Below are 16,610 nucleotides of genomic sequence, written 5' to 3'. Positions count from 1 at the left end.
CCGGCAGGGGGTGGTGGCGAACCCTGCTGTACTCTTTCACCACAACTTTCTCTCACTCTTACTTCCTGTTTCTGTTGTACCTGTAATTCAAAGGGCCAGCCTTGTCACACTGTGTCACGCTGAATATCCCCCGAGAACTACGTTAAGGGTACACGTGTCTGTGGAGTGCTCAGCCACTTGCACGTTAATTTCACGAGCAGGCTGTTCCGTTGATTGGATTAACTGGAATCCTCGACGTCGTCAGCGACGGAGTGCCACGATATATATAAATATATCTATATACACACACACGCATATCTACATATATATCTAGGTTGTATCAGGCCAGTTACCCCCCTCCCCCCTAGGAGAATCCCCCTGATGACAACTACCCCCTAGGACAATTACCCTCCTTGATTAATTACCCCTTCTCCAATATATTAATAAGTTTTAAATCATCATCTGTTGTCCTCAGGGGGGTGGGGTGGCTATTGTCCATGGTGGGGGTAAATGTCCTGGACTCATATAGGTGCAGGCGTGGCTGTGTGGTAAAATAATTTGCTTCCAAACCACATGGTTCTGGGTTCAGTCGCCTTGTGTGGCACCTTGGGCATGTGTCTTTTCTTCTTCTAGCCTCAGGTTGACCATAGCCTTCTGAATGGATTTTTATAGATGGAAACTGAAAGAAGCCCTTACGTGTGTGTGTGTGTGTAGTTGTTTAGCCCAAGGTCAGTGCTGATCCAGCAGACCTATGATCAAAGACGTTCCAGCTGTGACCATCCTGTCTTCTATTGAGACATCGTGTATCTAGGACTACATCATCTAAAGCGTCCTTCCTTGCTGATGTTGTTGTTTAGCCCCAGGACCAAAGGCGTTCCACCTATGACCATCCAGTCTTTTATTCAGACAAAGCCAATCTAAGAACACTTCATTTAATGTCCTTCCTTATTCGTTGTTTAGCCCCGGGTCAGCCTTGATCCATCAAAGGCGTTCCAGGTGTGACCATCCTGCCTTTTTATTCTGCCATAGTGTATCTAGAATTACATTATCCAATGTCTTTCTTTCTTATTGAAACTCACTCAGCTGTGGTTTGAAGGAAATTTCGCTGCTATTTCTAACAGATCCAAGGATCACGAAAGAGTTTCTTTGCTTGACCCTTAAACGAACGCTTGCGGTTTTTGGTGTCGTTATTTAACCCAAGGTCAGCGCTGTTTGAACACACCTATGATCAATGGTGATCCAGTCGTGACCTTTTTGTGTTTGTTTTTTGTTTGTTTTGCATACTAAAGGCTACGTTATCTAGAGTGACCTTCCTTATTTAGAATGGTACTGTGTGATCTGAGAAGATATAGCTGCTCTTTTGAATCTGCAGGTTCGAAAGATAAGGAATACCTTTGGCGATTCACGTAGTGGATGTGCATATGTATATACCTATATATATATATATGTATGTGTCTGTGTATTATATATATATATATATATATATATATATATATATATATATATATATATATATATATATGTATGTATTTATATGTGTGTATATATATGTGCGCGCGCGCGAGCATGGGGTGTTTTCCTCTTCAGCCGAAAATTTATCGTGACGTCATCGCGGGAGATACCTCATGCCGCTACACGTGACGTCGTCGATATGCTTGTTTTATTGCGAAAGTAATACCAGCTGCTGCTAATCTCCCCCACCCCACCTTTCTCCCTTCCACCACCATCTGCCTCTGTGTGTGTGTGTGTGTGTGTGTGTGTGTGTGTGTGTGTGTATGTATATATATATATATATATATATATATATATATATATATACAAACTTTTCTACTATATATATATATATATATATATATAGAGAGAGAGAGAGAGAGAGAGAGATGTGTGTGTGTGGATACATATGAAAGAAAGTAGATATATATATATAATTTACACCCATGGATATGTAAATATACATACGTAATGAATATATATGTATAATGTATCTATTTGTATGTATGTATGTATGTATATGTGTATGCATATATGTAAATATATATATATATTTATGTGTGTGTGTGTGTATATATATATATGTGTATGTGTGTGTATGAGTGCGTGTGTGTGTGTAAATATATAATTTACACGCATAGATATGTAAATATAAATACATAATATATGCATGTGTATACATATATAAATTGTATCTATGTTATAATGTATCTATATTTGTGCATGTATGTGTGTGTGTATATATATATATATATATATATATATATATATATATATCCATGTGTATGTATATATATATTTATATACACACACACGCACACACACACACACACACACACACACAACACATAAGTTAAACAGATGAGTGCTACAAACAGACCCTATCAACTGATTGACGTCATAAGAACCGTTGCTAGGCAACAAATTTGTTTGGTTAGAGAGTTGAAAATAACACGATGTTGTTCTGTTGACTGACGCACACACACACACACACACACACTTGCAGACAAACGTATGCACACACTCACACAGGTACCCATATGCACACACTCACATATATACACGCACTCACACACACGTATACTCTCACACACACACACACATGTATATAAAACATGTCAGGACGATCTCCATTATTTTTTTATGTGTGTGTGTGTATGTGTATGAAGAGGCATGCATTCACATATGCGCATGTGTAGACATAGGCCAACACATATGCACCTAGTTTAATATGTATGCACAAACTCACGCATACACTCACTTACACAAATGCATACCACTCCAGTACATGTATACATACACACACACACATATACGTACATACATATGTACATATGTATGTATATGCATACGTGCTTGCATACAAACATTCGTACACAATATATGCAAACTCACACACACAAATACATACACACACACACATCTATGTACACTGTCACATACATGTGTAGATACATATACACACAGATAAATACACACATCTTTGTATACTGACATATGTATATATATATATATATATATATATATATATATATATATACACACACACACATTTATGTACACTGACACATACACATATATAAATATACACACATTTAAATACACAGACACATATGTATATATATATATATATACATACATTACACACAATATATGCATGGACATTCATAAAAGGTGTCTGTGTGTACAAAGAGAAAAACAAGATGTGTTTACATCTGTTTAAAGTTCCACAGCAAAAGGTTGGAACCCCCCCCCCCCCAAAAAAAAAAACACAGTAGCAAAATTCTTAGACTTAGGTTTTTCCAATAACGTGTTATATGAAATAGTGAGCAAAGGATATATATATTTGTGATGACTTTTGGTAAGCAGCATCAATATTTACAATTCCGTAAATAATAATAATAATAATAAATTTGCCAGATCAGATTGGAGCCTGGTGTAGCCATCTGGTTCACCAGTCCTCAGTCAAATCGTCCAACCCATGCCAGCATGGAAAGCGGATGTTAAACGATGATGCTGATGATGATGAGTACTTTATAAGATTAAAGCTTATAAGCAACTGTAACGGAGCATATAAGCCCTCGATGGAAAAAAACTTATTTTTTCCATTGAGGGTTTATATGTCCTGTTATTAGACTATTTTCGTTAGTTCATTGCACGGTGATTGCTTATAAGCTTTAAGCTTATAAAATACTATTATATATATATATATATATATATATGGTTTTGACCGAGACCTTTGGAAATGTGCTGTGCGTGAGAAGACCCGGCAAGCCAAGTAAGATCGTTGCCAATGCCCCTGGACTGGCTCTTGTGCGGGTGGCATATAAGATGTACCATCCTGAGCGTGACCGTTGCCAGTACCGCCTGACTGGCCTTGTAGGGCTTTCGAGCGAGATCATTGCCAGGGCCCCTGGACTGGCTCTTGTGCGGGTGGCACATAAAAGACACCATTTTGAGCGTGGCCGTTTTTGTGCGGGTGACACGTAAAAGCACCCACTACACTCTCTGAGTGGTTGGCATTAGGAAGGGCATCCAGCTGTAGAAACTCTGCCAAATTAGATTGGAGCCTGGTGTAGCCATCCGGTTGCACCAGTCCTCAGTCAAATCGTCCAACCCATGCTAGCATGGAAAGCGGACGTTAAACGATGATGATGATGATGATGATATGGTTTTGAGTCTGCTTCTCTTCTGGATATATGAACTACTGACAGTATATATATATATATATATCAAAGTGTGCAGTATTATATATCCATCACTGCTGATCTTACCAATCGGTTTCACACTCAGGGGTTCAACGGAGTGTTAGGTAACAGTTCGATTATGTAACCCTGTGCTCTTCAGAGGTAGTCGTTGAAGCCATACATTCAGCATTCACCTCTCATACCCTCTGACTTTATGGTACTCCATACTCCTCTTGAAATAATTTCATTGATCAGGTCTTCTGCGTTTCCAATTACCTGGCCATTCTACATTACACTTGAGAACATGACCTTCATACAAGACAGTAAAAGCATGATTTCAGATTAGATTTGGCTGCTATTTCTAGCATATATTCAGTGACTGCGAAAACAAGTCCCACGGGATATTTCGAGGGTGGATTGTGATGGGTAGTATCAGTCTGTGGTGTACGGGATTAAAATACCGCGTGTTATTTAGAAGCATTGGTTTGCATTCTGGGTTCAAATTCTTTTGAGGTCAAAGATGGTAGCAATGATGATGATGGTGGCGATGATGATGATACTTATAATGGTGGTGGTGGTGGTGGTGGTGGTGATGATGATGCTGCTTGTCGCCTCAGTGATGGATGATTCTGGTAATGTGGTATGTGTAAGTGAAGATTGATGGCATACAATAGTTGTATGTGTGATTGTTTATAGATAGATAGATGTATACACACATCTATATATGTCATGTAATATATTTATCAATCTGTATTCATATGTGTGTGTATATATATATATATATATATATATATATACACACACATATGTATATATATATATATATACATACATATATGTATATATGTGTATATGTGTGTGTGTATACATTATATATATCTACACACACCGCATACACACACAGAGAAATATACATCATCATTTAACGTCTGTTGACCATGTGTGTATGTGTATGTCTGTACATGTGTGTGTGCATGTGATGCAGTATGTGTACATGTGTGATATGGTGTGTGCATGTGTGATGTACTGCATGTGTGCGTTCATATGTGCATGTGTGTGTATGTTTGTGTATATGTTTGTGTGCATGTATATATATACATATATATATATATATTAATAAATTATAGGGTGGCAAAGAAAATTTTAGAAATTTTATTTACCACCAGTGGCCTAGCGAGAGTAAAAACAGTCAATAGACTATGTATTATTCATTAGAAATGCAGAGACGCCTATAATAGGACATCTACTCGCTAGAAATAGCAGCAAAAATACTACATACCACAAAAGTTAGGGATAATTTCGAAAGGAAATGAAAAATAAAAACTTTTACCAATCTATATTCTGTACCATGGTTTCAAGTCAATTTTAGTAAGATAAAGATTATATCTTACAAGGTCAGACTTTCGTCAGCAGAATTTTGCTGCTATTTCTAGCGAGTAGATGTCCTATTATAGGCGTCTCTGCATTTCTAATGAATATATATATATATATATATATATATATATATATATATGTTTGTGTGTGTGTGTCATGACTTTATTTGTGTGCACATATATGTGTCTCTTTGTTTGCATGCGTGTATATGTAAATGTATAGCCGAGCTTATGTATACATGCATGTATGAGTGTGTATACATGTGTCTGTGGTTGGTGTATGTGTGTGATATATGTATGTTTGTCGACATGTATGCATACATATGTGTATATCTGAACATATATAGAAATACAGATGTGTGTGTGTGTGTCTTTATATGTATGTGTGTGTGTGTGTACATAAATATATATTTGTTTGCGTGTATGATTTGTACATGATACATATATATATATATATATATATATATATGTATGTGTGTGTGTGTGTGAGTGTATACATGTTTACATCTGAACATATATATATATATATATATATATATGTATGTTTGTGTGTGTGTATGTGTACACACATGTAAATGTGTATACACACACACATGCATTCATGTAGACGCAATTACTTTGCTTTCTGATTTTCCATAACTACTGACTGTTTGTCATTTGCTGGCTGCAATGAGACTGTTTATATATAAACTGGCTAATTTATAGTACACAGGTGTGTGTATGTGTAGGTGTGTGTGTCTGTCTGTGTGTGTATGTGATATAGTCTATGTATACATCTGTAAGCGGGCGCATATGTGCGTGTGTGTATACACAAAACAATCTGTATGTTTGTTTATATATATATATATATATACACACATATATACATATACATGTATATTCATATATCTCTTACAAATGTGTGCATACACATGAAATCTGTATGTATTTATTTGTAGAGGTACATATATGTATACATTATATTTATGTGTGTGTGTGTGTGTGTTTAAATGTATATATATACATATACATATGTCCATGTATTACAGCAATGAGTGTGTATGTATATATGTATGTATATATGTATGTATATATATATATATATATATATATATATATATGTGCACACACAGAAATAGATATACATATATACGTGTGTGTGTATGTATATATACACACACACACACACACACATGCGCGCACCTATCCACCCCATTTCCTTCATTGCTCATCAGACAAACACCTTGGCGCCATCACCATTTTCTCGACTAAATATATTTACGTCTCTGTGGAAATGGTATCAGAAACCCTGAAGTCATTGGTTTTTATATGCTGGTCACATGTCCAAACATGGTTCGGTCATTTTAGCCATGTGCATTCACCACAATACACACACACACACACACACACACACACACACATACATATATATATATATATATATATATATATATATATATATATATATATTTTGTCAGGTCTTTGTTGCATTTCAGACATGTAAATAATCTATTTATAATAATATATAATACAATAAATTGTTCAGACATGTTTATTAAGCTGCGAAACAATTGTTGTTAACCCTTTAGCATTCAGATTACTCAGTTAAATGTAATAATTTTTCACTCAAATTGTTTTTAATTAATCATGCATTATCTTATAGCTTTGAGGTTTCAATGATGTGATTGCTTATTTTTAAAATGTCAATGTAGGTTAAGTGTGAGAGGCTAGATATAGCCCATTTGAATATAAAACATGTAGAATATTTTGGCCAGATATGGCCGGTTGAAACACTAAAGGGTTAAAGATCCCTGCAATGCCATCACTCTTCAGAACCAGTTACTGCAACAGTTTGGGTTTCAGGGGCCCACAGCTTTTTAATATTCTCCCAAAGAGCCTGAGGAACTTGTACAGAGTAGATGTAGGGGTTTTTAAATCAAAGCTGGACCTCTTCCTGTCGAGAGTCCCAGATGAACCTACCTCACGGCAAAGAGGTGCAAATGAGGGTAGCTACATCAGACTCCATTCTTCACCAAGCACCACATATTGGAGGAGGCCCTCAGTAATAACAGTGGAGTATGGCCACAGTCAAAATGACTGAAACAAGTAAATGGAGGAATTTGTAGTGGGTAGCTTAGCTTAATCGGTCAAAGCATCGTGACATGTAATCACGGGGATGTGAGTTCGAGTCCACAGCTAGCCGCCTACACTTTTCTCTGCAAAATAGGGATAGTTTATCCTGTTCAGGCCATATTATTAGCATTATTCTGCGATTGAGAATTTAAAATCACTTCTTTAACTTTCTAAAAAGACATCTCAACGTTTCTAAAAGCAAACTTCGTTTGTTTATTTATATTTGTCGTAATTTGAATTTAACATATGAGAGCGTCTCATAAAGCGAGATTTATATATCTTAATTTGCAGAGGAATTTGTAGTGGGTAGTTTAGCTTAATCGGTCAAAGCATCGTGACATGTAATCACGGGGATGTGAGTTCGAGTCCACAGCTAACCACCTACACTTTTCTCTGCAAAATAGGGATAGTTTATCCTGTTCAGGCTATATTATTAGCATTATTCTGCGATTGAGAATTTTAAAAAATCATTTCTTTAACTTTCTAAAAGACATCTCAACGCTTCTAAAAGCAAACTTCGTTTGTTTATTTACGTTTGTCGTAATTTGAATTTATACACACACTTGTTTCTCAAGGCACTGACACCTCTCCTCTTCTCTCCCCTCTCTCTCTCATTACAGGTTATGGTCACGTGGCCCCGAAAACTCCATATGGACGTATCGTCACAATATTCTACGCTGTGCTTGGCATCCCGTTGACGTTGCTGTGTCTAACGAACATAGGAAATTTGATGGCTGATGGCTTCCGGATCCTCTATGGGAAAATATGTTGTGGCTTATGTTGTCTCCTATTTAAACCTCGACGATACGGCAGAAGAAGAAGGTATCGTTATCTCTTTCTTATATAGATATGTATAGGGGGCAGTGGGTGGGGCAAAATAGGGAATCTCGGATTCCTTGTTATTTTCTCTCTACCTGTTTGAAACCATTATGTTCAAGTATTGCATCATCATTTTGTCTCATCATTTTGGGAGTAAAAATTGGTCGGGCATAGTTGCCATGGTGAGTGGAAAATCCAATGTTTTGGACACAATCCTCCTTCAGGAGAAAAAGTTGAAAGGAGAGAGGTTAATGGGAGAGAGAGAGAGCAGAGTTTTTTTATATTCTTCATTGCAGATAGTTTGGTTTTTTTTTTTTTCATCTTAGACGATGTAAAATTCTGCTGTCTTGTTAATTTCTCTCCTTAGAATATTTCCTTGCAGAAGGACACTGTTTGAAATGTGGGATTTTCTGCTCCTCTCAGCAAGTTCACCGTACATTTTTATATTGACTTTGCTACTATATATACATATATATATATATGTGTGTGTGTGTGTGTGTGTGTGTTTGTATGCATATATATATATATGCATACAATGTAACCACATGTGAATCGTTGGCGATTTTTTTTTTTCCTCTGTCTTCCTTTTCTCTTGGAAAATTGATGAAGGTTTGCATGTCTATGGAGCATTGAGCCACTTGTGTGTTAATTTAACAAGCAGGCTATTCCACTGAGCCGATCAACTGGAACCCTTATCATCGTAACCAATAGACTGCCAGTAGCTCCAATCCACTCACCTGGTCAAAATGAGTTGCACCTGTAATTCAAAGGGGCCAGCCTTGTCCCATACTGTGTCACACTGAATCTCCTTGACAACTGTGCTGAATGCATGCATGTCTGTGGAGTACTCAGCCGCTTGCACATTAATTTCACAAGCAATCTGTTCTGTTGATCAGATTGGCTGGAACCCTCGTCGTCGTAACCAATGGAGTGCCCCTGTTCCCACCCCTACATTAGTGTCCTCACTGTCACCACCCCTGACGACGATGACGATGACAACCACTACCACCACCACCACATTCACTCATACCACCACTGCACCTGATACTCAGCTAAGACGTGTACTTGTGACCTGTGTCTGTCCTGCACATGCTGCATGTGTGTGTGTGTGTGTTGCAGTGTGCATTAATTTGTGTTGCGTTTGTTGCAATGTGCCTTGTTGACATTCTTCCTTTTGTCTTGTTTCAGAAGACATTTTCACGACCCGGAATTCTGCAACTGTGAAGTGACCGAACGCAAAGTGGAGAAGAGCAACGAGGTGGTACAGGTGCCGACCTCGCTCTGCATCCTACTGATCGCCGCCTACATATTCGCAGGGGCCCTTCTGTTCTCGCTGTGGGAGAAATGGGACTACCTGACCGGATCGTACTTCTGCTTCATCACGCTAAGCACGATCGGCTTCGGCGACATCGTGCCAGGTACCGACATCAAGTCTTGGTCCCAGCAGGAGAAGCTTGTGCTGTGTGCTCTCTACTTGGTCATCGGTCTGTCGTTGATTGCAATGTGCTTTAACCTGGTGCAGGAGGATGTGAAGGCCAAGTGTCGTTGGTTGGGACGTAAATTTGGTATCATCGATAAAGATGACACCAGCATAAACTGAACAGAGGTGGAGCAGTGTGTGAGTGGCAGTGATGGTGGCACGGAGGTGGTGGAATCCTGTTGGAGGTGGCTATACTTTTTTTTTGTTGGAGGTGGCTATACAATTTTTTTTTGTTTGGTTTATAATTACACACTCTTTTTACTCTCAACCCCCACACACATACATAAACAGGCGTGGCTGCATGGCAAGGAGCTTCTTTTCCAACCACATGGTTCTGAGTTCAGTCCCACTGCGTGGCACTTTGGGCAAGTGTCTTCTACTATAGCCTTAGGCTGACCAAAGCCTTCAGAGTGGATTTAGTAGATGGAAACTGAAAGAAGCCTGCTGTATATATATATATATATATATATATATGTGTGTGTGTGTGTGTGTGTCTTTGTTTGTCTGCCCCACCACCACTTGACAACCGGTGTTGGTGTGTTTATGTCCCTGTAACTTAGTGGCTCAGCAAAGGAGAATAAGTACCCTTGAAAGCGGTGCTCCAGCATGGCCGCATTCAAATGACTGAAACAAGTAAAAGAATGAAAGGTATGTGTACAAATATATATATCACACACTCCTACCATCATTCACTCCCACCGCCACCACTATTCCCACCCATACGCTAGTACCCCCACCACCACCCCTGACAACAACAACCACCACATGCATTCACACCACCACTGCTGTCATTATCTCCCCTCCCGCTACTCACAGCACCACCTCCGCCATCACGTAACAACACTACCACCACCACCACAACCACCACTGCACCTGCTACTCAGCTAAGATGATGATGATGATGATGGTGGTGGTGGTGGTGGTGGTGGTGTAAAAATTGTATGTATGTATGTGTGTGTGTAGAATGACTGTGGAGGTGGGTATGGAAGGAATTACTTCCACCCACCTCCCCCCTGCACTCGCATATGTACCACCACCCATACTTTTGCCATACACGATGATGATGATGATGATGATGATGATGACGATAAATGAAATATTGGGAGGTGCACCAAATGAAGTGATGAAGAAATATATCTATATATATACATAGACAAAAGAAAATCAAGGTAATTAATTAACGAGTTGCTGCTGCTACTGATGAGGATTCAAAACTAATAATAATAATAATAGTAATAATAATTGTTTGTTTATTTTGCTACACAGTCAACTGAGAAATGGGGGGCCAGAAAAGAAACGTTACCCCCTAAAAGAAAAAAAAAAAAACTGAAAATATTTTTGGAAAATGAAAAAAAAAAAAGAAAAAAGTGTGAATTTAATTTGAGTGAAAAATATTTTTTAAAATGTTAAAAGAAAAATTGAAAAGGCAATGAAACAAAGAAGAAAAGTACCAAACAAATAGAAAACAGATATATGAGGAAAATATATATATATGTATATATATATATATATATATATATATATATATATATATATACAAATAAACGGTGGAGCACTATGCAGTTCTTGGACTGTTGGATCCTATGAAACCCATCCTATCCTTGGCAGTGCGGAAGACGGATATTAAAAAATGATGAAGAAAATATATAAAACTTTATAATATATATACATATATATATATATATATATATATATATATATATATATATATATATCCTTAAAAAACATATATGGAGGACGAATTAGGTCTCATATGCACAGACAGTCACTTGGACTAATTCTTCAATTTTCCCTTTGAATATTTAACCTTTTACTGTTTAAACCAGCCATATTCTGACCCCAAAAATTCTGCTTGTTTTATGTTCAGAATGGCTAGATCCAGCCTCTCGCACCTACCCTAAAATGTCGTTCTAAAAATACACAATCCCATTATTGAAATCTCAAAGCTTTGAGATAATGCCTGATTAATTCAAAACAATGTGAATAAATTAAGCATTATTTTTCGTTAGAGAAATCTCAATGCTAAGCAGGCTAAAAAAAAAACAAAAAAAACCAATTTCCTCTTTGTAAAGACATTACAAAAATACAATTCTAAAAAAAAAAGATGAAAAAAAAAAAGCCAAAACAAAACCAACCAACCATACCGTCACCTCAGGTCTGCTCTTCACTCCTTTCTTGCATGCATGCATTTCAGTAATTTTCCTGACACAGGAATACAAAAATTTGTTTTCTGATTTAGGCACAAAGCCAGCAATTTTCTGGTAAGGGGAATAAGTCGATACCTTCAATCTCTGTACTTGATTGGTACTCTGTTTTATCGACTGCGCCCCACAACACCATGACAATGAAAAAAAGAAAACCCAATCTTGGACTGGATTTGAACTTGGAATGTTAAACAGCCAAAAACAGTTACAAAGCATTTGTCTGACACTAATGACTCTGTCCTTCATTATCTAAAGATAATAACGAGCACTCTAATTCTTGGCTTAAGGCCAGCAGTTTTGAGGGTTGGCAGTGGGGAGGGCACGGAGTTGATTGCATCAGCCCAATTACTCGACTGCTATTTAGTTAATCCAACTCCTAAAGGACGAAAGACAGAGGTGACCTCATCAAATTTTGAAATCCGGTCATAAAGAGCTACGAGACATGCCATTAAGCATTTGGTCCAACATGATGATTGTTCTACCAACTTGCCACATTAATAATAATAATTATAATAATAATAATAATAATAATAATAATAATAATTTTGGCAAAAAAAGCTTTTTTGTTTTTTTTAGCAATTTGGGGAAAGAGAGCAACTTGATCCCACGAACCATAATACTTCACTGGTACTTTATTTCATCAACCCCAGACGGATGAATGGCAATGTTGACCTTGGCAGGATTTGAACTTGGAACATAAAGAGCTGGAAGAAATACTTCTAAGCATTTTTGTCGGATACACTAACGATTCTGCCAATGTACCCCCTTAGAAATAATAATAATAATAAACCTTTCTACTGGAGGCACAAGGCCTGAAATCCCCCAAAAGGATGAAAGACAAAGTCGACCTTGGCAGAATTTGAACTCAGAAACATTAACACAGACGAAATACCTATTTCTTTACTGCCCACAAGGGGCTACACAGAGAGGGGACAAACAAGGACAGACAAAGGGATTAAGTCGATTATATTGACCCCAGTGTGTAACTGGTACTTAATTCATCGACCCCGAAAGGATGAAAGGCAAAGTCGACCTCGGCGGAATTTGAACCCAGAACATAGCAGACGAAATACCATTAAGCATTTCGCCCGGCACGCTAACGATTCTAACAGTTCACCACCTTAATAATAATCCCTTCTACTGGCCTGAAATTCTGGGGGAGTGAACAGGTCGATTACATCGGGCCCCCCCCCCCCATCCCCAGTGTCTCACTGGTACTCAATTTCGCAACCCCGAAAGGATGGAAGGCAAAGTCAACCTTGGCAGAACTTGAACTCAGAACAAAAAGACAGATGATTCGCTGGACGTGCTGACGATTCTACCAGCTTGCTGCCTTAATAATAATAATAATAATAATAATAATAATAATAATAATAATAATGATAATAATAAAAATAATGATTTTTCTCCCTTTCCTGGGAATTCTCCACTTGCTTTAAAATGAATGTAAACAAGGTTAGTATGACTCTTGTGATATTGTGTTTCAGGACTGGCTGGCTGTTGCTGCAGCTTGGGCTGTTACGTCATACAGAGGGTTTACAAACACTCATACCGGTACGCTTCTTTAAAAAAAGAAAAAAAAAAAAAAATGATTGACTGGTATGAAAAAAGCAGGTGAGAAGGGCAGCAGATTACCTGTTTGCGGTCGTTAGTTTTGATGATGATGATGATGATGATGATGATGTTTACTTAAACAAAAGTTTTGTAAAAAAAAAAATGTATATATATATATATTACATACAAAAAAAAATAAGGAAAAGAACAATAAGCCAACAAATATATCACACAACAATGATGTTGGTGGTGATGGTCATGATGTTGATGATGATGATGAAAACTGTTGATGTTTCTGACAATTATGATAGGACATTTGTGATGATGATGATGATGATGATGATGATGATGATGGTTAAGGATATATGCTGATTATGATGGTTTTGTTAATGGTCTTGTTGATGGTTATGGTCAATTATAGCAATAATGATGGTCAGATGGAAGAGAAGAAAAGAATAAGAAAATGTTAACGTTACAGAAGGGGGGGGGAAGAGGGGTGAGAGGAGGAGGAGAAGCGGTAAAAGCAAAAAAAAGAAAAAAAATTGCTCTAATTACTTTAATTTGATTTATTTAATTAACAAAGCACACTAAAAGAAAAATACGATATATGTAGATACACATTCATAAATATACATACATGCATACAAATATACATATACATACATATGAATACAAGTACATGTACACACATACACACACACACACATATATATATATATATATATATATACGCATACAAATACATGTACACACACACACGCACATACATGCAGCCCTACAAATATTTGTATGCACATAAAAATAAATGCATACATACATGTACGCATATACATGCTATATATATTTATATACATATATATATATATATATATATATATATATATTATGGTCTCTTGAAAGCTATGTGGAAAACGTGCCATATTTTTCACCCCCTGCCTCTCGCCTCCTTTCGTTGCACTCCCCCTCCCTACAAACTCTGTCAGCCCCTTCCCCTGCTCTTGTTTATTGATGCAAACACCCACCCCATCCACTAGTCTCACCACCACCACCGTCAGCGCACCACACACCAACTCTGCACTAAACACACTATTTACCCAATCCTTCTGCCCGTCACGATCCCACTGTGAACTACACAAAGTGATTCGGGTTGAAATATGACTGCATCAACTGCAGCTGTTTAGTTGCACTTTTATTGTGCAACAGTTACAGGAGGCATGAAACAAGAAATGCAACATGTTGAAAAAGTGCAACAATCAAGTTTCAAAGTGCACTTTACGCACAGGAAATTCAGCTGCAACATGATGCAGTGCCTGTCAATTGCCACAATTTTTTAAATACAATTCTGCACACGTACAACTGCAGCAGCTGAAATTAACAAATGCATCTGCAAAGACTTGATACAATGCCAGGTGCAACATTTGAAACTGCAAAATGCATGTTACATGACTGGCATGAGAGACCGTGATTTCTTCAGAATCTGGCGATGGATGCAGCTGCAATAAAGTGACTGCATAGACTTTCCAAAGAGCAGAATTTAAGTGCAATGAAGTGCACTGCTAAGACTCAGGACAGGGATGCATGTCACAATTGTGTCTCGTACATGATGCACGGAAATTGCACAGCTTAGGTGTCAGGTGCAAAAAGTAACTAAGAGCAACAACAAAACATAACTACATATATATATACATATATATATGTATTTATATATGTATTTATAAATACACAAACCTACTTAAACACACACACACACACACACGCATATATGAGGTTACTGCAGTGAAAAATGCAATATGTTATAATTTATAATCAACTAACTTTAACACACACAGCTTGCACATTAACAAGGGAGACAATTGCAAATACAAAATGCTAATGAATATGAGAATGATAATTATAATAATAATAAATGCCCGGATGCAGTACCAGGCAGTGGCTCTCATGGCTTCTGATTTTAACTGATTGGAAGTGTTATCATGTACATTGTTTTGTCTTGGTATAAAAGATGGCCTACAGCAAATATTCTGCTGAATACCACAGATTTGCTAATGCCCTGATGCAGTACCAGGCAATGGCTCTCATGGCTTCTGGTCTAAACTGATTGGAAGTGTTATCATGTACATTGTTTTGTCTTGGTATGAAATATGGACTACAGCAAATATTCTGCTCAATACCACAGATTTGCTAATGCCCTGATGCAGTACCAGGCAATGGCTCTCATGGCTTCTGGTCTAAACTGATTGGAAGTGTTATCATGTACATTGTTTTGTCTTGGTATGAAAGATGGCCTACAGCAAATATTCTGCTCAATACCACAGATTTGCTAATGCCCTGATGCAGTACCAGGCAGTGGCTCTCATGGCTTCTGATCTTAACTGATTGGAAGTGTTATCATGTACATTGTTTTGTCTTGGTATAAAAGATGGGCTACAGCCAATATTCTGCTTAATGCCACAGATTTGCTTGTCAGTTGTTTGACCTTAACCAGTTGAGCATGTCCCTTGGTGGCTGATGATATGTGCATCTCTGATCAGGAGCAGAAATACTGGGAGGAGTGTCATAGCCATGTGTTGAGAGGAATTCTTTGGGGTTTGAATAATTCACCTCTGGAAACATGGAGGTTTTGTTTGTCAAAGAACCCTTATTCAGGGACCTTTTGAGTGGAATGGGATACTTGATCTAAAGAAAATTCAAACTGGGTCCCACCAGCAAGGTCATGCACTGTTTATCTTGATATGAGATCACCATGTCGCACACATATGGTTGTGATACATGGTGCCTGGTGTACCCTTATCAGACGGGTAGTCATCATGGGTATACTGGGTTTTGTATATATGTCACCCCGTTGTCACTTTGATGGCATGCACTGCTCCCTCTCTCAATAATAATAAACAAGAAACATTGCCTTTACTCA

At 37.6% G+C, this 16,610-nt stretch overlaps 1 protein-coding gene across 3 annotated transcripts in view; it reads left to right on the top strand.

Moving 5' to 3' along the window:
* LOC128251298 (uncharacterized) overlaps window positions 1-11,359 on the top strand; it is a 142,409-nt gene extending 131,050 nt beyond the window's left edge. For 2 of the 3 annotated variants that reach the window (XM_089345964.1, XM_089345963.1), the window contains exons 4-5: window positions 8,263-8,464; window positions 9,650-11,359. In XM_089345964.1, coding sequence (XP_089202090.1) covers window positions 8,263-8,464; window positions 9,650-10,061 — 614 coding nt within the window. In that variant the 3' untranslated portion in view covers window positions 10,062-11,359. The remainder of the gene's footprint in view (window positions 1-8,262; window positions 8,465-9,649) is intronic. The other variant, XM_089345966.1, reaches the window with a different exon arrangement.
* Window positions 11,360-16,610: the final 5,251 nt, after the last annotated feature.

Source organism: Octopus bimaculoides, chromosome 30 (genome assembly GCF_046866305.1).
Source record: "Octopus bimaculoides isolate indiv1 chromosome 30, ASM4686630v1, whole genome shotgun sequence".
NCBI classification, from domain to species: Eukaryota; Metazoa; Mollusca; class Cephalopoda; order Octopoda; family Octopodidae; genus Octopus; species Octopus bimaculoides.
Note: the sequence above shows the minus strand (reverse complement) of the source record. Positions and strands in the feature narration are given on the sequence as shown.